The sequence below is a fragment of the Lepisosteus platostomus genome, chromosome 12 (assembly GCF_059453375.1).
Source record: "Lepisosteus platostomus isolate fLepPlt1 chromosome 12, fLepPlt1.hap1, whole genome shotgun sequence".
Taxonomy (NCBI): Eukaryota; Metazoa; Chordata; class Actinopteri; order Semionotiformes; family Lepisosteidae; genus Lepisosteus; species Lepisosteus platostomus.
In genome coordinates, this window is record NC_142622.1 from 13,015,319 (window position 1) to 13,039,304 (window position 23,986).

Here is a 23,986-nt window from a genome sequence, read left to right on the forward strand (position 1 = left end):
TAGCTATAGCGTGTAACAAAACACCGCATTTTTTCTTGACCAAAAGCCACATGAGTCTGATTACATTGTGAGTTTTTGAAGGCAACATTTACTGAACTGGCAATAGTGCATCTTTGTCTTCTGCTTCTTTTTAATAATCTGCTTTTGCTTAATGCAACCCTTAGCCACTTGAAGTACAAGTATTTTTTAAATTTAAGTGTTTTTTTCTTAGTACTTGTATATATTTGGCTCCTAAAAAAATCTGCAAATCAAGCTTTTAATAAGTTACACTGGTTTATTCAGAAATAAGTGACTTAAAATCTCTTATAAAAATCATAAGATTTCCTCTATTATATTTTAAAAACCTTTTTCAGTTTTCTTAAGTGTAATCTTGTTTTCTTAGCTTTTAAGTAACTAACATATCAATGTAAAGTTAGTAGTTTACCTCTTACTTAATTTAGAAAATGCAGTCACCTTTAAATAGGACTCTTGCTTTTAAATGTTGTGTGTATTCCTTGATAATTTATCACAGGTTTTGTATAAAACTGTTTCTGAAGACACTTTGAATGTAATTTACTTTTAATTTGCTTTCATTTCTACCTTTATTTTGAATTTATTCCAATTTATTTTACAACTATGGTGGCCTAAGAGGTTTTAGAGATACAGGTACATGTAACTGCAAAAAAAAGAAACAATCAACATAAAGTGTTTTAATAGGACGTTTTGCCACTGCTACCAGCCAGAACAGCTACAGTGCACAATGAATTCTACAAATGTCTAGGACTCTGCTGGAGGGATACAGCACCACTCCTCCACGAGAAACTCCATCATTTGGTGTTTTGCTTATAGCAGTAAAAAACTGGTATCTCAGGCATCACTCCAGAATCTCCCATAAATGTCAAATTGAGTTGAAATCTGGTGACTGGGATGACCATGGCATATGGTTATATCATTTTCATGCACATCAAACCATTCGGTGACCACACATTCCCTGTGGATGGGGGCATTGTCATCCTGGAAGATTCATCTCCCATCGGGATACAGATGCTTCACCATAGGATGGACGTGATTATTCAGAATGGCTTTATTTTATTGAGCATTTACATTGCGCTTTAAGGGTTTGAGTGGACGTGAACCATGAACATCACGGTTGAGGAGTATGCACTTTCATCTACTGTTGCCTCTAGTCGATTGTCTTTCTCTCAGAATTCCACCATGCCACCTTAACCGCTGTTCCTCATGAAACATTAGCATGTTGAGCTCCTACCAAATTTGCCCCAACAATCACCCCTCTCTCAGAGTCACTGAGAACTCTTCTTCTAGCTGTGGTAGCCAAAATAATGTGCAACTGGACACTTTATCCTCTATCCTTTGTCCCACGAGGTAACGTTAAGTGTGGTAACTAAGCAAATAAATGACCAGGAACCAATTTTTGGGGATTTATATTTTTTGCATCAAATGATAGAAATACAATCTTAACAAACAACATTATTTTTAGTATACAATACAAATTCCCAACAGTTCTATGTCTATTGAGAGTAGTAAAATAAGGATGAGCAGCTTTGGGAATCTCCAGAATTACTTTCTCAAGATGAGACATGGATTTTTATGCTTTGTGTGATAATTGTTGCTCTCACACACAAAACAGCTACAAAAACCGAACCTGAGCTCAGGGTCAGTTTTTTTGCATTGCTGATTTTGACTTCCTGTAGTGTAATTTTCAGTATAGTATAGTGGGTTAGTGATAAATAGACTGTATAACAAGTCAGCTTTACATGATCTTGCCCCAGCAAGTACTTAACATTTCTTATGACACTTCTATTATTTCTATTGAAATCTGTAAATATTAAGGTCTAGACACAGAAAAAAAATAATTACAGCAGAAAGGGATGGTTTCCAAGATGGGAGCTAATCTGCTTGATGAATGTAGATCTATAGCAATCCCTGAGTGAAATACCCTGTATTTATGAGGATTTTGTATGCACTTATGGAGTAGCATGAATTTATAGAAGCTACTGCAGAGACGTTATACAGTATATAGAAACACGACAACATACCTTTTGGGAATACAGAGCTCTTTTTATTGTTGCTGGAATACATAATTGTCACAGAAACTTTTGACATTCTCACAGTGATATAATTGTTTTGGAAAACTAATAAACTGAGAATATTTATCTTTTATGTTAATTTTCAAATTAATGTTTGCCAAGATTGGAGTGTAAATATTTCAGTATGAATTCCCCCAACACAACAATTACTAATTTTTAAACAACATTTGACTTGGAAAAAAAAGAAAAGATTTCAGCAGAAATATAGTACTCTAGGTATTGAAGGGCTAGAGGAAACAACACATGCTGTATTATGCATGAACTGTGGTTCAAAGCCAGCTTATGTGCAGGGGAGAGTGGGGTCATTTGTTTCTTAGTCAGTTATACAATGTGTTTTCCTCCTCATAATCACAGATTCTGTTTTTCTTACCTAACTTGACCTAGTCCTAGATGATATGTGCACAGAAAAAAATATATAGTTTATGATACCTAGCCAAAATAGGCTTTAATAATGAAAAGACGTCTAATACTTTATTTTCATTGTTTTTTAAAGGTGGTATCAATGTATAATCTTATTCTGGAGAGGTTAAGGCTATATGACAGGATAAGAACCTCTCATTAAGTGAAATATAATGCTAAGAGGTGCCAGTTTCTAATTATATTGTGGTTTGTTTTGTATGACTTAGCACCATTAAAAGTACAGGGTATAAAAAATAAGTGAGAGCAATGGTACCGAGTAGCTATGTTTTTACTAGCTTTATACCCCAAGGAACAGCAAAGCTTAACTTGGATAAATCCCCAATAATTTGAAACGCTTAATCTATTTAGTAGTGTAAACAACATTTTCTGCAAATACAAGTCTTAAGATCTGTGTCACAGGCACTAGAATTCATAATTACCTTGCTTAAAGACACTCTAGTCATGAAAACTGATCTTGACGGTAATGAAAGTAATCCGTCCCTTCCAATACATATTAATGCAGCTTTTATTGTTTTCTATTTCTGTCCAACAAAAACATGTTTTCCTTCCTATGAGTTTATAAGTTCAAAGGTGCTGTTACATCCCTAGCTGTGTATTGTATTTAATCATATTCTATATTTTTCAAACAAATTTAGGAACTTTATGTACTGTAATTGCAATAGGGACTGTGAATTCAAACCTCATAGCTTCTTCTTAGTGGTTTTAATGTCCTTCTAAATGAGTTCAAAGATAAAAGTAATGAACTTATTGTAAGAAGAAACCGTGCTACCTTCTTTAACAGAGCATCAGCATTTCTTGAAACAACTTTGATTTTGAGTACCCGATATAAAATTGTCTGTTATAGAGGTTATGTGGGCAAAGTAGAGCTGTTTCTTGTAGTATCTCTACAGGTATCTCTTACTATATACACTATAGCTAAGTATCTCTGATTTTTTAAACTACATGCTATGCCACTTTTCCTTCTTTTAAGCACCTACTGTAGCTTATGTTTTTATGTGTTTGTAGTTATCCTAGATGTCTTTTTGTGCCTCATTGCTTTCTCAACATCCCTTATTTGTCAGGTAGAGCATCTCAGTTGAACTGCAGCACTGAGACAACAGAAAACTAGATTCTTTAGGAATGGAATATGTGTGCTCTCAGAAGCAAGCATGCAGAGATGGAGGGCTACAGAATATTTCTTCTGATTGAATCTCAGACCTGGTGTGTGTAGCTGTGAACCATGGTGTTCTTCCTCTGATAAATTTCTCTATAAAGTGTAAAAACGCATTTTCTCATACATAGAAAAGATAGAGGTGTTATCAACTGTTTTGGCTTGGTGTTCCTATAGAGAGCTTGCAAAACCACCACTCAGTGCTTAAAGCTGTGTAGATAGAATTTGAGTGGGATCTTTGATAGAAGTGAGTTATGTTGTTTTGATAAGCTATTTGTAATTGGATAATGTGTCTAGATTTAAGTCATTAGTAAGATGGAATTTATTTTCTAAAGTTAAAGAACATAAATTATTCTATATTGTGCTTATAATGGACTTTCACAAGTTGTTGCGTATCTTACGACAAGTGTAACTTGGGATCTCACAAATCCTTTGTGATTTAAGGGAATCAGCTTCAACAGGGTACTTTTTCCAGACACCCACTATTATCTGTGTAAATATTCTCTTCATGTTCTCAATCTACCTTAATGAAGTACTTAATATTTTAGTTTGGATAATTAAAGGTTTATGCTATTTTAACTTATCTCATTGAGTGGGTCTTTTAGCACAAAAAGGGCATGCTAGTATTTTTATTTAGAAGAATAACTAATAGTTCTTATATTTAGGTGGGTAGCTGCGTCAGTATGCGTAGGCTGCAAAGGAACAAGTAATAGGTTTATTCCACGCTCAAAAGAGAATAAAGAAAGAAAACACAATGTTTCGGCCGTCGAGCCCTCTTCAGGTGTGAGAAATATTTTCTTATATTTTTATTAATATATTTTTTTCTTATATTTATGTTCTTATATATCTTATATGTTCTTATTCTTTCTATCCGCCAGCAGCCATATCCCCCTGAAGCTCACAACTGGTAACCCACTGAAGCTAAGCAGGCCTATGTGGGTGATGGGGACACTATATTGTAAAAAGGCACCGTCCTTCGGATGAGATGTAACACAGAGGTCTTGACTCTCTGTGGTCATTAAAAATCCTATGGTATTTCTCTAAAAGAGTAGGGGTGTAACCCCGGCATCCTGGCCAAATTCCCATTGGCCTTTACCTCACTATGAATTGGTTTCATCACTCTGTACTCCTCCCCACTGATAGCTGGTGTCTGGCACACTATGGCTGCTGTCGCATTATTAAGGTGGATGCTGCATATTGGTGATGGTGGAGGGGAGTCCCCATTACCTGTAAAGCACTTTGATTGGAGTGTCCAGAAAAGCACTGTATAAGTGTAATTGTTGTTATTATTATATTCTTAGCATGACTTTAACAAAGACAATCATGTCACACAGGAAAGCTCAAGGTTTTCATTTAGGTATTTAAACTGTTATGTTCTACTCCTTCTTTCATTAACAGACATCACTGTTTTAGAAAATGAATCTAAATGGCTTAATTATGCTTGATGTTTTAAATGACTGTAGATAAATGTAAAATCCAAACTATTAATCCAGCAGTGTTCATTATACAGTATGTATGATGAGAGTAGTAACTACTAAAAGTTCACAAATATGTTGATCTCAAGGCTGAATTAAGGATAAAATGATATTTCATGTTAGTACTGATTCATTGTATAATCTTAGCTTTGAAAAGGATAATAGGTAGCACAAATATTCTGCAGAGCATCCATGACTGCTCATAAGAATATGATGCATATAGAAAGGATTAAAAGTGTCATGATTATTCAGTTATATCTGGGTATGATCTCACCCTCAATAACCTGATACATGTGAGACAGGATGAGATGCCAGTATGTGGTTTAGTCAGCTGACTAATAGGGAAAGTATCCTGCTTATCAAAAGAGATTTGATAAACCTAACATCTGGTGTTGTGAAAAGTTTTTTCCTCTGCAGTACGAGATCCAGTAACATACCCAGGTATTTACAATGAATGAAAAGTGTTTGAATAAAAGAACAGACTATTGATAATATATTTCTGGTGTAAGTAGTCTAATTTCATATATATATTATAGACATTAAAGAAGGGATACTTGCATGCAGTCCAGAAGCACTGATTGCCGAGATAGATAATGTAAGTCCGTATGCCATGTGTTCACTATTATCTCCACTCTATTGCCCTGGGCGTTGACTTGGCAGGATGTGGAAATTTTTGTTAAAATAATAAATAACAAAAATGCACAAAATTACTGCATGTTCTTTTATTGCTTTTCTAAATGGATTTACTAAATTGGAAGTACATAGTACTACACTACGTAGTTATTAGGATTAGCTCAGACAGGTTATTACAACGGAAGCCTTTTCATGTTGTGTAACGAAATGTGTGTTAGGCACTTTCAAGTTCAAGTTCATGTTTATCTGTCATTTCAGCCATATACAAGTATACAGTGGAATGAAATATCCTGGTGCAAAACTAAACAGTCCTTCTCTCATATCGCAGTTTTAAAATACTTTTGTATTCATTTAGCTCAATAATAAATGCAGAAATCGCTGTTTTTTCTGTATATGTGTACTGTATGCAGTGTGCTTGTATAGTAGGTTATTTCTATCATTGCTTGTTTCCATCTGCTTGTTTGAATGTCCAGATATGTAGCCTATCTGTCGCAGATATGTATATAGGGACTCACATGCATAATACTGTAATATGTTGGTTGATTAAAAAATCAGAAGCTCAGAAAATACATAGAAATTAAGTGAAAACAATGACTTTAAGTTGGTTTAAATCATTTCATATTTAAAGCTATGCAACAGAAACTGCAAAGTAAAAAGAAACAAGTAAAAGGCCAAACCAATAATGTTTTATTTAATAAGAAAGATGCTTATAATTTTAGTGCTATCCAACAATTTTTCTAATGTTTGTCACATGAGACTTGCATAGCTAATCCGCAATACTCTGAAATAGTAATAACAGATAAGAAATCAGATCAAGCGATTTGTAAAAAATAAATATGGTTTGAAACACTTTCGAACTGCATTCACTTCCTGTGAGGCTGCATGACTTCCTAGTCTTGGGTAAAAATGGAAAAGCTAGAATCTCATTAAGTTGGGGAAAAAGAAAAGCTTTTTTCTACTTAATTTCCTCAGCTGATATTTCTTTGGTCTAATGTGGCATAGCTGATCATCCTGAGGATTTGTGTTGATGTGATTTAAAAGCCCTTCATTTTGTGTGGCATTATTTATTCTAAACACCATTCTTTAAAAAAAGGAAATAAAATGCATGCACAATGCCTTCTGCCTAATTAAATTGCTATTCAGTCTTCTGCCCAGAAAATTAATTTATGGAATGAAAAAAATAGTATTTCTTTTTATAAAATGTACGGAGCTTCAATTCAGAAAAAGAAGGTTCAAGGCAGGGTTGATTTCATTAAAAGAAGAAAGCTTTAAAATGGGGAGATGATTTTAATAAAGACAGATTCCAGAAGTGACACTTGTTAGAAGCGTGCATATTTTCCTTGGATGAAAGCTTTTCTTCTCCTTTTGTTATTTCACATTGAATTATGCATTTTTAAAAATAAAAAATCATAGGACTACATCTTCCCTTTCAATGTTTTGTCTCTCAACATCCTTTTCATAAAAAAACCCTGAAAGGCTAAATGTTTTCGGTCCCTCGTTCCCTTTTATTGCATTTATGGATTGCAGAGCTTGAAAAGCTATTTCATCCACTGAAGAAAATGTATTACAATCTTATTAAGTTTAATAGAAGTTAACACTGCTTAAAGACTGGGAAATGGGTGCACATTTACAGTTGTTGCACTCGTTTGTAGAAATTTAGAGAGCCAGTCTAGATTCTGTTGGGATTCTTCTCTGGAAAGTGGTGCGTTGTATTCATTCCTGGCATGGAATGACCTTTTTACCAGAGAAACATTCCAGAAAAGGCTTACATATGTCTGCTATGAATACTTGCTTTTTCTGTAACATTTAGTAACTCTCTTAATTTTTTTTTTGAAAAAGTGAAAAAAAAAGGGCATAAAATCTACCTACTATATGATGAAACTGCCTGTTGTCTGAAAGGCTGCTATAAGGCAAAGTGTTTTTTGAAAACACTTACACAATTCTTCTCACACAACCTTCCTGATGTAATGTTTTCACCAGAGAGGATCTTGTTTCCATTTTACTTCCATTCCTTAACCTTAGATGCAGAAAAGCAATTTTGGTGAGGTAGATTTTTACTTTGTCCTTGGTGTCTGCTCTCATTCTTTAAGCAGCTCTTTGGAATGATGTTCTAGGTTCTGTGAACACTTAAGTACCATGTGTTGTGTTCACATGACCTCTGAACTGCTCTTCGGGAACTTGACTGTTCTGACATAATAGTTATCTCTATCTCTATAATGTCTGCTATCTCACTCATCATCCTGCCCTTTATTTTGTAATTCACTGTCTTTCAATACTAGTCAAATGTTTCAATGTTTTAAATTAATTAACAGATCTTTATTGGGAACGTTTTCCCATCCTATCTTAACAACAATTGTATTTTTGTGTATCATACTATAGTTAAAGTTGTAACTTTATGGAGCTGTTTCTCGCAAGAGCAACTACGTAATTAGAATGCTATATCATTTCAATTTGTTGCCGCCAATGTACAGCTTAAAATGTCCTGTGTACCTGAGGGTGTTTTCAGTTCTATGATTAGATCTTTTCTGCCTGACACATGCATGCAGATTAGCAGTATTACGTCTAAGTGCTCCGATTGCTCTGTTATTTTTAATTGATTTATCTTTTCTTTGTCTTATTGGTAACACTGATATAACCATCTTGGTCAGGTCATCATAGTAAATGAGAATCTGTTTTCAAGTGACTTCAACGATTAAATAAACGATTACTATAAATATCAAGACAGGGAGGAATGGAAGATAATGTTAAATCCTACAGTACATTTTAAAGTCATAAAGAAATTATATATCCTTGTAGCCCCTCTTTTTACTGTTTGTAGACCCTGTACGGCATAAAGTGCTTTAGAAAATGTGTGAATGGATTTTTTTTACATAACATTTCCTTGAGGCCTGTAGTCTCAAGACCTTCTGGGAAGTTCAAGAACTCTGGTAATTGTGTATGCTGAAAATTGATACTGGAATGTAAACAGTATTAATACAATCTTTTTTTTTCAAATTTGTTCTTAGGAAAGCTAAAGAACAAAATAAAAAGGTGGTGGTTGCAGGATGCGTTCCTCAGGCTCAGCCCAGAATGGAATACCTCAAAGGCCTGAGTGTTATTGGGGTAAGTTCATTTTCCTCATCATGGTTTTGTAAGTCTTATTTCCACTAGTGTACTTTTTACACTTTAGTTGGAAAATCTGGATTAGAGATGTTTCCTCTGACTTTGAAATCTACATGGACAAGCCCCAAATGGATCTGCTATAGTACTTTCATATGTCTCACCCAATGAATCATAACTGGTCCAAGCAAAAGTATCTTGAATTAGAATGTAGACACAATGCCCATTTTTCAATTTGCAGCAGTGATCAGGGGGAAAAGTGTTCTACAAGAAATTTACTGAGTCTGACTGAAATTCTAATGTAATTCAAAGGATTTTAAAATAAAATGCTTTTATTTACACTTGATAAAAATTTAACTGGTCATTGACAAATTATCTTGTGAAGATGGGCAATATTGTAACCTTCATTTTCCTAATGGTTACAGAATTTCTCTTGAGCCCTATGAACATACCATAACATGTCGGAAGACCAGAGGTTAGACTGGTTTGGGGTTCTTGTTATCTGCCATAGATGCATTTCAGAAATGTGGCGCAGATCTACTTTCTCTGGTTTAGATGAAAGTTATTCCCACTAGCTCTTCCAAGTTGTTTGACACAGCAGTAGACAGATTAGTCTTGGAGCTGCAGAGAAGGAGTGCATACTTAATATACTGCTCCAGATACTTTATTCTTAGATACTGGAGTTGAATCCCCCCCTCTGCTATTTTTCTGGCTGTGCCAACATTTATTTTCTTACTGTGCACTGAAATGTTGTCCAGTGTATGCTTAGATCTTTTAAAATAGTTTTTTCACTACATGTTGTATGCTCATCTTTTCTTTCTGAGGGGGTGATTTATTTCTTGGGGTGACTCTGTATTGTGTACTGTCATTACAATGGAACCCTGTGCACTTTATTTTTATTTGTGGGTGTGTTTTACATCTTGGTTTGCGACCTTGGAAGCTGATATTTTATCAATTTTGTACAGTCGTTTTGACTGTCACGGAGCCTTCCATGCTCCCAGCTCTTGTCTATTGTCTGTTCATGGTCATTAGATCTGACCTGTACTTATTGTTCAAACATCGTGAGCCCACAGTTAAAGTTCAATAGTTCAGTTATATATCATTTATCCCTTCTCTCTTCCATCTATCCAATTTCTAACCACTTCATTCAACTCAAGGACATTGGGGGGCCAGAGCCTATCCCAGCAAATAATGGGGAGAAGGCGGGCTATACCTTGGGTTGGGCGCCAGTCTATCACAGGGCAGACACAGACACGCACATGTTCACACCAGACCCAGCATTCCGAAAGATCAGTTAACCTACCAGTATGTCTTTGAACTGTGGGAGAAAGACGACATAGGTGAATATGGGGGAGAACATGCAAGCTCCATGCAAATTCGACCATGCAGCACCCCTGGACCAGAACTGAACTCAGGGACCCAGAGCTTTGAGGTAGAAATGCCAACCACTGCGCCACTGTGCGACCCTCTTCTGTCTTCCACTAGAAAAAATTTAGAACCCTTTGTATGTTCAATATTAATTATGGAAAATGTTTACTTCTTTTTCTTCTAGTTCTGGCTAATCTGTTTACATTTCCATGTGCTTTGTTTCCTGTGGACAGGCTTTGCTTCACTACTGTTCATTGTCTGTAATTGATAGATTCTAACATTTTGTCTTGGAATACAAATGGATTGAATTCACCTATCAAAACAGATGAACAATTTTTTCACTACATACAATTATATGTATTGTTTTAGTGCAGGAGAAATCAAATCTGCTGATTTTCACAGATTTCAAACTAAACAAAGGGAATTTCTCATTTAAAACAAAACAGATTGTTATTAGAGATTGACAGGAAGATGCATATTATATATATATATGGAGCACTATCATGCTGTTTGTGGACTGTGTGTAGCATAGAGAGCAGAGTGCATTTTGTAATACCATCCCATTAATGTACGATAGCATGATGGAGTGAGAGGACCAGGCAATCTTCTTGTTCTACGAGACACATTCCCCTCCTGATGCACAAAGCAGCGAAAGTCATTGTTAAAATTAATAAATATTTATGATGGCTTTATTTCTGTACTATCATTTAGTAATACTTGCTCTTTCAGAAAAAAAAGATCATGACTACTTGCATTTCAAAACATTGTAGAACATCTTTAAAAGAGAATGTTCATTTTTGAGTGCATACAGCTTTCACATTAACTCAGTGTTTACTTGGTCTTCATTCATTTATTGGATGTTTAAATGGAATATTCTAAGCTTCATTCACATTAGTGTAGCTAGTGCATATCATATCTCTTCTTCATTTGTACATACATGAACTATATAAACATATTACAGGCTATGTAAGCATTGGGATGATTTGTATGTGAAATTGATATTTAACTCTATGAATATATATCCCCTATTTGTTTAATCTCTTATAAAAATAGGCTTTAACATCTTCCTTGACCAAATCTTCTTTTATTAACATTTTTTGTGTGCTCTTCTTTGCAGCATTTCAGTTGTTTTATGATGTGGAAAACAATTTATAGCTTCTGTATATATATCACATTATACTGTATCTATTGTTTTACTTATGCAATAGCTTTTGCATTGTAAAGTATATAGTTATATATATCAGCAATACATGAAAATAGAAAGCTAAAAAGATGTCATAAGGTTTGCTTTTTTGCATTTCTTTGTGCTCCCCTATGTCTGAGACACAGAGAGACCTGATCTTTTCCACAAGTAAAATTATGAAAACCACGTGGCTTCATTATTCTTTTGTTTTAGCTGAGAAGCAGCAAATTTAGAATCATTTAGTGCATCTCATTTGTGTTACATATCTCCTTGGGAGGTGCCTGATTTGTTTTTTTATCATTAGTGCTCTTCAACATTAGTCTCTATATGTAAATGTTTCAGATTTGGAAACATAATAATTGTTAGGCTGGTAACGTTAGACAACATTAGATGCATGGTAAGCATGTTTTTGATTAGATATCTTTTTTGTTAAGATATACATCTGACTTGTGGCAAAATACACTATTAATGTAAATGTTACACTTTAGATTTAACTAACTGAAAAAGTTACACTAGGTAACTGGCTTCCTTAAAAAAAATTACATTTTCCCAAATATACATTCACTCACTTTGTTAGCTGGAAACCTTGAATTAAAAAATAAAATTAGAACAGTAAATTCCATATACTTCCCAGGTTTTTAAAAACGTATGGAACATTCCATGGGCAACTACTTCAAATATAGCAAGGTCCTTGCAAAAATGGTGGCAATCCCTAGTTTAAATAAGACTGTGCTGGTTGTAACTGTCCAAAATATTGTCCTTACATGCAAGACAAAACAGCATGTGCAGTCTGTTTTGTGCATGTTCTGTATTCTTTATCTTGGAATCTCTCCTTAAGAGTGCTGTTGCTGACTGGCAGCACATTCTGGAGATCATTTGTTACTGGTGCAGTCTTTGGCCTTTCACAATGCAAATCATTTTCAATAATTTTAAAACATTTTAGACTGAGAGGGAGGTCAGTTGTAAATTGGTTAAATCAGTATAATGTACATGTATAGTATACATCGACTATGAACTATCGCATGAAAGTAGATCCAGTTTTAATAGATTTTTTTTCTTGATTTAACTATAAAAAGATAAAAAGATGTATTTTTCTCACCATGACTCGTCAGTCACAAAAAGTTACTTTGGTTAATATGTGGTTTGGGAGTACATGTCCGCCTGCATACTAATTCTAAAAATAAAACTTAAACATTTAAAATTATAGCATTATAGATGTATCCCTTTGTAAATTATCCCCAAAATTTGTTTAAAAAATCAATTAGTTCTGTTACCACAGTGCATTTATAAACCTTTAAAACGTATGTCTTTAATGCATTTTCATTTGGCACTCGATTTATTTTATTTGTAACATACTGTACATAGAAGACTTATCCATTACATGATTTACAAACTCCAGGCTTCTATGAAGTTATCCTGAAGAAATGTAATTAACCTGTCCAGTATGTGATAGTAAATTCACAAGTTCATATTTATTTTCTTATAATGACGTTGTGTCCAAAGTATCAGAAACCTGTGATGGCTCATTAGGGTGTCTGTTACATGTAAACCCAAAATGAACCAAACATTCTTGTCCAGGTAGGTGATATTAATTCTGGTTTCCCAATACAGTCTACACAGAAATTACAAATTTGCTCAAAATGTGCAGCATCAAAGAATAATATAGTCTAGAAATATTAAAACTTTGGTAAGGATGCTATTCTTTCATTTCCTTTTGCAAGCATGTCAACCAATTGAGCTATTCAGAACATAGTACAGTCAAAGCCTCTAATTTTTTTGGTTCAATTTAAAGTAAGTGAGCTCCCTGGATTTTTCTGATGTAATTCTAGAGCTAAAAAAAGCTTAGTGCTTCTCACTTTTACCAGTGCTTATATGCTCAAAAAGTCTCATATTGGCTAAGGCTAAGGGTGAGTAAGCTAATGTTCAAGCTGAAAGAAATGGTGCCCAGCAGGCTCCTTTGCTTGCTTTTAAATTAAGCTAAAAGGTGGTCTGTAGATAGTTAAGTATAACTTCCCTGAAAACCTTATTGATTCAAAAGCTGTTGGATTACAGGGATGATAGAAAGTACAGAGCACTGGATGCTCATCTCTCTACCCAGCAGGTTAGCTTTAGGAACACTGAAAATTCCAAATGGCAGTGGCTTCATGCTGACTTTGTCCTGCTGTCTGTGGCTTCTGAGAGTAGTGCCTCATTTGTGGCAGTATGGATTGGCAGCAGATTGACACACCATTAATACATGCACACAGACACGGGCCCTTGAAAGTACTGTCAATTTCAGTGTTAATTCTTCCACACAGGACATGCATTCTTGCTAATTTATATTTAAAGTGTATTTTTTTAAAAGAATGATTGAACATGTATCTTTCTAAATAATTTGTAACCGATCATGGCATGTCCTTTTGCTCTTCTACATTTTTTTAGTTTCTACATTGTTTAGTGCAGACATATTTATTGCTGTAAGGTGAACTCAAATAGTCTACATTTGTCCTTTAAAAAAGGAATATGTTTATAGGAATAAGTACAATTTTAAATTAACTACAATATATATTGTCATTACAGATCATGCAACCCCAATGCAAATTTGCTCTATTAGCGAAAGAAACTAATAATTACATCCCACATCCCCAACATTAAGAAAATAAACTCAGAGACATTCCTCTAAATTGCACTTCACAGGAGTAGAAGGGACAATCAGGCGGTATTAAATGATGTGCCCACCATTATAATAAACTGAAATGAAATGAAGTAGCAATCCTTCACATATAGCCAGGAGAAAGTTACTTAAGACAGAATAGCAAGGTTGTGTAAATGATGGTTGGCTTCTCTTTTCACTTGAACTTGCCTCTGGTGAAGGGTTGCAGGATAAATTTGACAGCAGAGCATAAGAGATATAAGCTTTGGAGAATATATGGGCAGTACAAATATAGTAAAGTGCTAATGTGTGCCTAGTATTTGTGCAGCTGAGATTGCTCAGAGGGGGGGAAGAAATTTTGCAGTAAACATCAGGAAAATTAGGTATGATTTGGCTCATATGCAAGTTAGGATACGTTTCAATTGATCTTTGATCTCTGGACTGGGCAAAAGAGACTGTTAAGTCTGATCTATTGAAGGAAATATATGTCAGTTGTGTTCTGCCCCCCCAGAGTTAAATAGCTGGACCAGCAGGAATCAGCCTTCTGCCCACAGCTTCTTTATAGCACAAAAGTATACTTCCACTGTTGACATCATGCAGCTAGACCCCAAAGACCTGTGTGTGCTGGGTGAAGGCTCTCCTGCCTATTATTCTATGCAGGCTGTGTTCTGAAATAAAATCAATTTTGTCTCTAATGGGACTGCAATTTCTGTCCACTATAAACAGTAGGTTGTTAAAACACACTGGTACTGAGTATTGTGTACTTCATCCCAAGGCATTACTTGTTAAAAAGCCTCAGCATGATCACTTAAATCTGATTCTGTTCAAATTGCAGGCCAGCCAAAGCCGAATCTTTCAAAACTGTTTTTATGGTCTTTAACTTCTTGTCTCAAGAATACATGAACTAGCAATTGTTGTTTTTGAGCTGAAACTTGAAATTTTAACTATCCATACTGTATATGTTTTCTTAACAGTTCATTTGAAATTGTAATCTCAATCTTATCTAAATGAATTTGGACAGTTGCCATGTAAAAATGCAGGATGATTAGAGGATGTATGCTTATGAGTGACAAACTGATCTTACCTGCAGTTCAGAGGGCCTGCAAAAGGCCTCAAACTATTGAAAATAATGTATGTGACATTATCATCCTATTCCAGGGCAGATTCCTAACACACAAACAACATGCAGGACAGGATGCTAACTTAACTACAGTGTGTGGTAAGGAAAACTGAAACCATGTGGTGTTCATTAATTGTAGAATGTGGATAATGTCACTGACATAGGAGGACCACACATAGAAGAGAGGGACAGCAAAGTACCACTGATCCCCTGATAAGTGTTATATTATTTTGACATGAGGTTTTCCTGTTTGTGTATATTGCTGTTATATATTATATTTATTGTGTTTGTTCCAGATTGTAAAAAAGGCACATTTTTTGAAAAGAAAAGAAAATGAGTTTAGAAAGATTATTAAGGTCCAGGAAGACATTATGGGTTGTGTATAATACACGGAAAAAAGGAAAATATTAATGTCCTTAAATATCAATTTCTTATGTTACATGTATACTTATATGCAATTATTTATACAGTTCATGTATATGTGAATGAATGGGGATTTTTATGGTTTATATTGAAGTGAGCCATGCTTAAAATATGTGAAGCATTAAAATATTTTAAAATATATTAATGAATGAACTGTAAGCGTTGAGGTCCAATGAAAGAAAACTGCAAGGGAATCATAACTTTCAGACATGACCATTCTCACAGTATGACAAAAGTTCCGAACAAAATACAGTAATGGTTTTACCATAATTTGTGTTTAAACCAGTCAGGACCTATGAGCATGCTCCTCTGTTGTAAGAATAAGTACAACTAAATAAAAGCTTTCACTATTTTCAATAGTGTTTTTAGTTGATTAATTAAACAAGTAAAAAACAGCAGTTGTTTCACGTTGCTGCTTCCCATGGTACAGTACATGCTAGAGTTGTGGAATTCAACTCCATTGTGTTCTCTAAATATAGTATGACTTTCCAAAGTAGAGTGTACTGTGCATTTCCAGCCAAAACAAAATTGTAATTAGTTACATCATTGACAGACTGAATATATAAACAAGTAGTACAATAATACAGTCACACAGTTACTACACTTTTACCTGAAGTGCACTTTGTATGATCCAGAATAAATTGGCACACACAGCATGACCGAGTAACTTACTTTTAAGAACACGCAAGAGAGATCCACTACTTGTACATAACATTTTGTTTTAAAAAATCTGAAAAATATGCTACATCCTTGAGATTTAGTGACATTTAAATATTAAGTAATTTGAAAAGGTTCTGTTTAGCATCTTCACATCAATGCTTTTCCCTTTTTTCCAAACTCACAGGTTTTCTGTGTCTGGATTGATGTTCATGCCGCATAAGCTAAGACATTAATATGTCTTGCTTGTATTTGTGAGCTATGCCTTTTCTTGTGTGGAGGAAGTTTTGATATATGATTTCTATTTTATCTGCTTTCTTGGTATTGTGGTAACTCACTTACCATACAAACCTCTGTCCTGTACAGTGTATTGTCCTCTTTTGAATTATCTTTGTAAAAGAGCCAAACATGGCCTTATACAGATATTCTCATGGCACTTTTGTCTTAGTTTATTGAGATACCTAAAGCAGCATGCAGCTTTCTGATGGAATGTAGACTGTTAAAAAGGATACTAGTTTAGTGGGAGTAAGATGGAATGCAAGTAAAATGTATAAACAAAAATAAACTATATAACACTGGATTACATTATTTTATTGTTCCTTAGCCAATATAACAGGTTAGTTCAAAGCACTTCCCTTCATTTCTATGAGTCTTTGTTTTGGGGCCAGAAATCTACATTACCACATTTTGGCAAATTTTCTTAGCTTTGATATGCTACATATTCTTCATTTGAACAGAAAAGGGATAATTAATACAGTGCAAACTTTTATGTTGTACTGTGAAGTGCACTATGAGTGGATTGAATGAGATGATAATGTTCTACAATGATTTTAGTAATAGAATCCTGTCTATTAGATATTAAGTACAAGTTCTCCAAATTTTAAACAGACGCTATTATCCATCCATAACTATTCCTAACTTTTTCTTTAATTTAAGGGTTGCGAGTAAGCCAGAGTCTCACAAGCGAGCAATATATTTAGTAACTGTCTTTAGTAACTTCCTTGCACTCTTCTAGCATTGACATATTCTTGGCAATGTCAGGACATCTGGTGGAATAGCTTACCTCTCTTCAGTCAAACTCAGTGTTAGCTCAAGTCATTGGAGGTGATTGTTGTTATGTGACCCTGGCATATCCTGAAGGCCTGGTTACGCAGATACCTTCTGCATCTCTGATGCCTTCTCCTGTTTGACACCATGTTACACTATCACACCAGTCTTGGTAATTTCAGCTGATTCACTTTGTGCCTAACAACCTGAAGAAATATAACAGAAATAATGATGGGTAAATCTTGCTACCCCCTCAGACCTCCACACAAACTGAACAAACATTAAAAGGGAATGGAACCTTATAAACAGGTATATACTTGCCTGTACTTGACCATGTCCATGTGATGTTTGCTTCAAAGGCCTTTTGTTTCCACAATGGATAAAACCTGTGTTTGTTTAACTACACGGTTCAGCCTGAACCAAAATCGGTTGTGGAAAAAAAAGTATGACAAAAAATATGAAAAAAGAAAGAAAGCAGGAGAAGAGAGAAAAAGATAAATGAAAAGAAACTTAGAATTCTTAATATTGGTGTCACAGTAGCTCAAACACAACAAACATTGCTTAAATATTTAGAATATTTCATTAATGAAACTAAAATACCAACTAACATATATATATACACATTGACAAAACTAAATTAGAAATTGCGCAAGGTGATTATCACATGTCAGTCGAATACCAATCTAATCAGTGAGGAAGTGAAAGGATCAGTTTAGGTTTATATTATTATAATTATGGCTGTAGTAGTCATAGTTATAATAGTCTGTAGCAGCTGCAGCTTTTGCAGATTTATCCCCTGAAATGATTTTTTCTTTTTTTCTTTTGCTTCTGTTTACTGCTCTGTACCAACAAGGCCACATACCTGCATTTGTTTTGTATAAGAAAGCAAGTGTAAGAATCGAAAGAATGTCTGTTGTCTCACAGCGGAATTTTATGTCAAACAACTGACCTTGCTTACTGCTGAATGGTAGTGGGGGTGGTGTGTGATAAAAAAATGTGTCTGCAGTGGACATGAGATTGATTATTGAAAATCTTGATGTGGCCCATCCAGGGTTGCTCTGATCAGCACGTAGTGTCTTTTTAAAAAGTGCATAGAGATAGATTGGGAATTTGATTTTATTGATAAGTGTTGTCTGTTTCAGGTGCAGCAGATCGATCGTGTGGTGGAGGTTGTGGACGAGACTATTAAAGGTGAGCTCGAATAGTGTTGTCCATTGCTATTTGTTCTATGGCTGCCTTCTGCAAATAATTTCAAATTCATTTCTACTGTTTCTTTCCTTATCTCCTGACTGCTGATATTACAAAGTTCACACATAGCAATCCAATTTTCTCTCACTACTTAAATTCTGAAAGAAGACATATCAACATTCTGACTGAATGCACGAGGCCCTTAATGATTTGTATGGCCAAGCTACTTCATACAGTACCAGGATTTTTGTGTCTGCTTTGTTTTGTGTGTGGTGTAATGATATAGTTGAATTATCTTTCACGTTCAAACACATTCACATGTGCACATTTTTGTACATATAACTGTTGTTTCCAAACGATAGCAAAGTGATCTCAACACACGTTGTGTGATCTAAGAATCCCTGGTTTCAAGTTTTAATTTTATACCCTTTATAATAGTTTTTACCTGTTCATTCTATGATTGTTTTCTACTATATTCTAAGTAATTGTGGATAGCTAATCTGAGTCTTAATCCATTGTAAGTAAAATTAAAAATTAAATTTCAGAAAAGATAAGTGTATGTATTTGATTCAGTGATTGCAATTGAAAAGAATTATGCATTTACAATTTATGTAGATTTGTTAGTATATATTTATAAGATAATTCAATTAAATGTTATGTAATCCAGCTTGCATAGGGAATTATAAATACTTAATTGATTGTTAATATTTTTTCATCGCTGATAGTTATTTTGGTAAAGGTTTTCCAGATTTAAATCCTTTTTTTGCCTCCTGGAGTTAACAACCTGTAAGACACATTTGGCCTTTGATTCCATTACTTTATTTCATGTTAGAAACTCTGACATTTTTCAGTTTTTAACAGTCACTTTCATGAGCACTCTTTATCCATATTCTAAAACACAAAATCCATTCATTATGAAGGAAGTAATTGACCATACAAGTAATTTTTAGTACACCATAAAGATTGACTCTATGACTGTTGATTTTGATAGCACAACAGCAGAACAATCTCGAGAGGATCTTGTCTTTTATTAATCTAAATTAGGATAAATTAAACAAGTCAGCCCAGCGGAAGTCTTCAGCATGAACAGTGAAACAGAAACCAGGGCACAAGTGGAAACTATTTAGAAGTGCATTTAAAACAGAGAACAGGAAGCCATTTGTTTCACAAAAGGTTTTGGGAATATGGAACAAGCTACCCAGCCATGTTGTTGAAGCCGAAACCTGGTTTCTTTCAAGAAACGGCTGGATTAGATCCTTGGATCAATTAGCTCCTAATTGCGAAACAGGCTAGCTGGACTAAATGACCTCCTTTCATTTGGAACCGTTCTAATGTTCTTATTACTGTGTACAAGATTTTGGGTTTGAACAGACGCAAGATAAATTTGACATCACAGATTATAACTAATATCTTTATGCCCAAAAAGACATAGGTCTTTTTATGGTTTCAGTTTATGACAACAGAATCCTGCTTTCCTTTATTTTATTTAGATACAGTATTTCATTTTACATCAATAATACGACGTTGACATTATAATTAATCTGAGGTATTTTTATGCAGTTTTTCTGCTCCTCCTCCCACAGCCCTCCCCCCGGCTCACACATACCATTTAACCACAGGACAAATAAAAAAACAGCAAAATGATCTGTAACACTGAAAGAGTTAAATCTGGCACAAACACAAGCAAAATTTCTAAGACCATGAAAACTATATCAGACGTTGACTGATCTAAGAAAATTTGTCGGGGGAGGAGAAGATTAATGACCACCTGAGGCTTTAGTCAGTGTGTATATCAGTTTTGACCTTGGGGCTTTTTTAGGGGAAATTGAAGCAGGGTAGAACATGGAGGAAACTTTGTTCAAGAGCTAAAAATGAATAATCTGTTTTTTTTATTTGCAGAAAGCATTTTTTATGCACCATTACTATTTTTTATTGCATCAATAAAAAGGTATCTGTCCACTATTTTATATTAAAACTAGTACCTAGAGATTAAGGTTTAGAAAAGTTGATTCGTTTGGTAAGCAGGAAGGATCTTAGGTTGTGTCCTCCATAAATTTATTACAAATCAATGAACACTTGCCCTGAAGTGACTATAGTGTTTTGTTGCATTATCTAGTCAGTGTATTTTCATGGTAGCTTAACAGTGCTGTACTCTTATTTGTCTGCATAGTATGTGTAGTGTTTCAAAAGAGCAACTGCATGGGAAGATTTCTTCTTTATTTGGGTTGTGGTTAATTACCCAAGACTGCAGCTTAAGAAGAGTAGTCTTGCTGGCAGAGGTAGAAAATGATAGGGTTTCCTTTCGAACAACCTTGTTCTCCGTTTGAAGGCCGATTTTTTTTTCTTCTTCTTTTCTAATCATATTTCTGAGGTGACCTGGCATTGTGCCTCCCACTGTTTCTATTCTCATAAAACACTTGCAGGCACCAGTATGTTCCTGTGGGTTACCAATTGGAATCCCCATGAAGTTTATCAAACTGTTACACCATGAAAGAGACAAGTAAAATGCAGACACAGAAGCACATGCACCCAACAGTGAAGGGCAATGAAAGTAAAAAAATAAAAGGGAAGGACATGCATTGGCTTTAGAATGGTCAAATTGAATATAGAAAGAAAAGCAAAATGACTAAGATGTATGAATACCTTTCTTCAGGCACAGTGAAAACATGCTCAAGCCCTTGAGCACAGTACTGACAGACAAGAATACTAGAGTAATGGTTCATGAAGACTATGTTACTACTATCAGCCCAACTGGTGTTGCCTTGCAATGTTATGTTGTTATTACTTGAGGAAAAAAAGGTCATGTTTACTCACCTTGGCATCTTTTCTTTTTACTGTATGTTCTTTAGGAAGAACAACTAACGTCCGCTCTCTTGTTAATTCTCATACCACATACGGTTTTGTTGCTGTCGCGGTAGAACAAATGCTCCAGCACTATATCAAACTGATCATTTAACTTGGTGTAGTATTATTTTATGCAAAGAACCCAGTTCTATTAAAATCAACACACAAACTGTAGCACAAACAGCTTTCCTATTTGAAGCTCCCATGCTCAAGTAAAAAGTGCACTAGATAAGAGACAAGTGAGTGCTAAACATTACTAGGAATCATAAAATAATTTATCATTCTCTTAGGTGCTAAAACAGTTATCCTTCTGTATAGTCTTACCTTTCCAGAAGGTCTTAGCTAAACAATTTTAGAATGATGTTTACTGTATACTGTAGGTTGTAGCACCATGAGTTTTGTGGCACGTTAAAGGTTTCAGTGGATATTGGAAAGTGTAGCCCTTTATATTAGTACATATTAATAGTAGTTATTTAAGCCCATTTACAATTGAAAAACTTTTTTTTACTCTACTGTTAAATTTGCTGACACCTAACCTAACCCCATGGCACTACAACCCTTGTAGAGCCCTGCTCTCCTCCACCACCTTCCTCCACGCTCCTCTCGGTCCTGAGCCAGTCTTCGCCATCCTCTCACTCTCAACTTTCTGAAGTCTTCTTCAACATCGTCCATCCATCTTTTGCGGGGACGGCCTTGAAGGCGCCTTTCTTCCGGCTTTCAACGGAAGACTCTCCGTACCCCTCTGGTATCGTCTGTCTGTTCTAGATGTCCAAGCCAGCACAGCCGTGCCGCTCTTACCTCCGCAGTTATTGGGGGATCCTCATACAGCTCGTAAAGCTCGATGTTGGTTCTTGTTCGCCACTCTCCTCCTTCCTGAACTGGCCCATAGATCTTTCGGAGGATCTTTCTCTCCCACTTATTAAAGAGTTCCACATCTCGCTTTGTCAGCACCCATGTCTCCGATGCGTAGGAAACCACAGGACGGATAACGTGCCTAACACCTAGTTTCCACAATAACTAACCATATTTTAAACTGGGGTCATATTTATTCCTCATATCGTCAAGGTTTTGGTCAGGATGCATTATGCTTTTTCTAGGCAATAATGGTATAATGATTGTCCAGCATCTTTTTCCCTATTCTTAGGACTCCACCACTTTTTCTTCCAGGCAGTGTATATGTATATGACTGGACTTTGGTCTTTGTCTTTGTGTCATGTTGGAAGTATAATCTGAAGTCCCACATTTTACATGCCATATTATGCTGGCTGAGACTCTACCTTTTCTTCTGCCTTTGCCACAGTGGAGTAACCTAATTATGGTTGTGCATCAGGTCTAATAGTCTCTTGCACAGTCCTTGACTTTCAGTTCAGGATTGCAGAAGCTGGACATATATCTAGGTTTTGGATTACATGGCAAGCTAAGTCTTAACATAAATGCTGCATATGTGTTAGATTTCACAATTTATTTTCTATTATGTCACTGTTTAAGAACATTACAAACGATAGGGACCCATGTGGTTTATGCTGGCATTGTTTCTTGTCCGTTTTGTAGTATAGTGTTTAAAAATGACACTTTTCTTAATAAATAGGGCTACTATATATTATCTAATATCTAATATAATACTGTGTATTATTAGACTAATTTCAGAACTAGTAGACAAACTCATGGCCAAAAATGGGAATGGGGGATCCAATTGTATAGATAAGGGCAAAAGTATGTTTCTATAAGATAATTTCACAGAGCAGTGTCAAAGATGTTTAAAATATAGTTGAAATCTTAGATTTATCGAAAAGGGTGTGGGTTTAAAGGACTTTGAGTTTGTTTGGAACAGACAAAATAGTAATAGAAGTGTACTATAAACACTTCTGTTAACTTAAAGTAATGCTTTACTATACAGTGCATTAGATCTTTGTCGCAAAAATATAATGTGATTACTTGGACACTGTCTTCACTTAGAATAGGCTTTTTGGGGAGCACAAATACTGACATAGTAATGGTTGCGATAGATTTTATGTCAGAGAACCAATCTAGAGCAAATGGTATTTATCAGCACATAATGAGTGGCAGAATAATCCTTTTTTAGGTATGTGACAGTTTGAGTCTACAATTTTGCAGAGTTTTCTTCTAGTACAGTGCGTTTGAGTGTCTCTATACAATAATTGAGATTGTGTATACACTTTGCACTTCACTTTGTAAAAAAATATAGAAATTCAAAAGAACTTCAGTCATTCAATATCTAAAAAACTCAAATAATGATTAATCTTGCCTTGATGGCTCCTCGATGTGTTTTTCACTCACCATAAATATTTTCAGGTACAAATGTCTGAAAGGAAAGATATCATTTTCAAAACAGAAAATAAGTGTACTTAGAAAAAACAAGGTTTGCTTCATTCTTTTGATAATATTTAGGAATAATGCACTTTGCACTACAATTAACAGAAAGGAGAACAATTACTCTGCAATGAAAGCTGAGATGATGTGCTTTAGTTTATAATGTTTATAATGAGTGAAACAAAATTACAGAAAATGCAAGGTTACACTAGATTCAAGCTCATTCATTCTAACTTTTTATCTGAATAACAAGTATGTAGTATATAAAGATTATGAACATGACTGAAATTATGGCCATCCCTTGGGTGGTTGGTTATTGTAATTTCTGC

At 35.0% G+C, this 23,986-nt stretch overlaps 1 protein-coding gene across 5 annotated transcripts in view; it reads left to right on the forward strand.

The window, feature by feature from the left end:
* cdkal1 (CDK5 regulatory subunit associated protein 1-like 1) overlaps positions 1 to 23,986 on the forward strand; it is a 431,336-nt gene that overhangs the window by 109,905 nt on the left and 297,445 nt on the right. For all 5 annotated transcript variants that reach the window (XM_088601024.1, XM_088601020.1, XM_088601022.1 and 2 more), the window contains 2 exons: positions 8,771 to 8,867; positions 18,437 to 18,485. In XM_088601024.1, the coding sequence (XP_088457150.1) occupies positions 8,771 to 8,867; positions 18,437 to 18,485 (146 nt within the window). The remainder of the gene's footprint in view (positions 1 to 8,770; positions 8,868 to 18,436; positions 18,486 to 23,986) is intronic.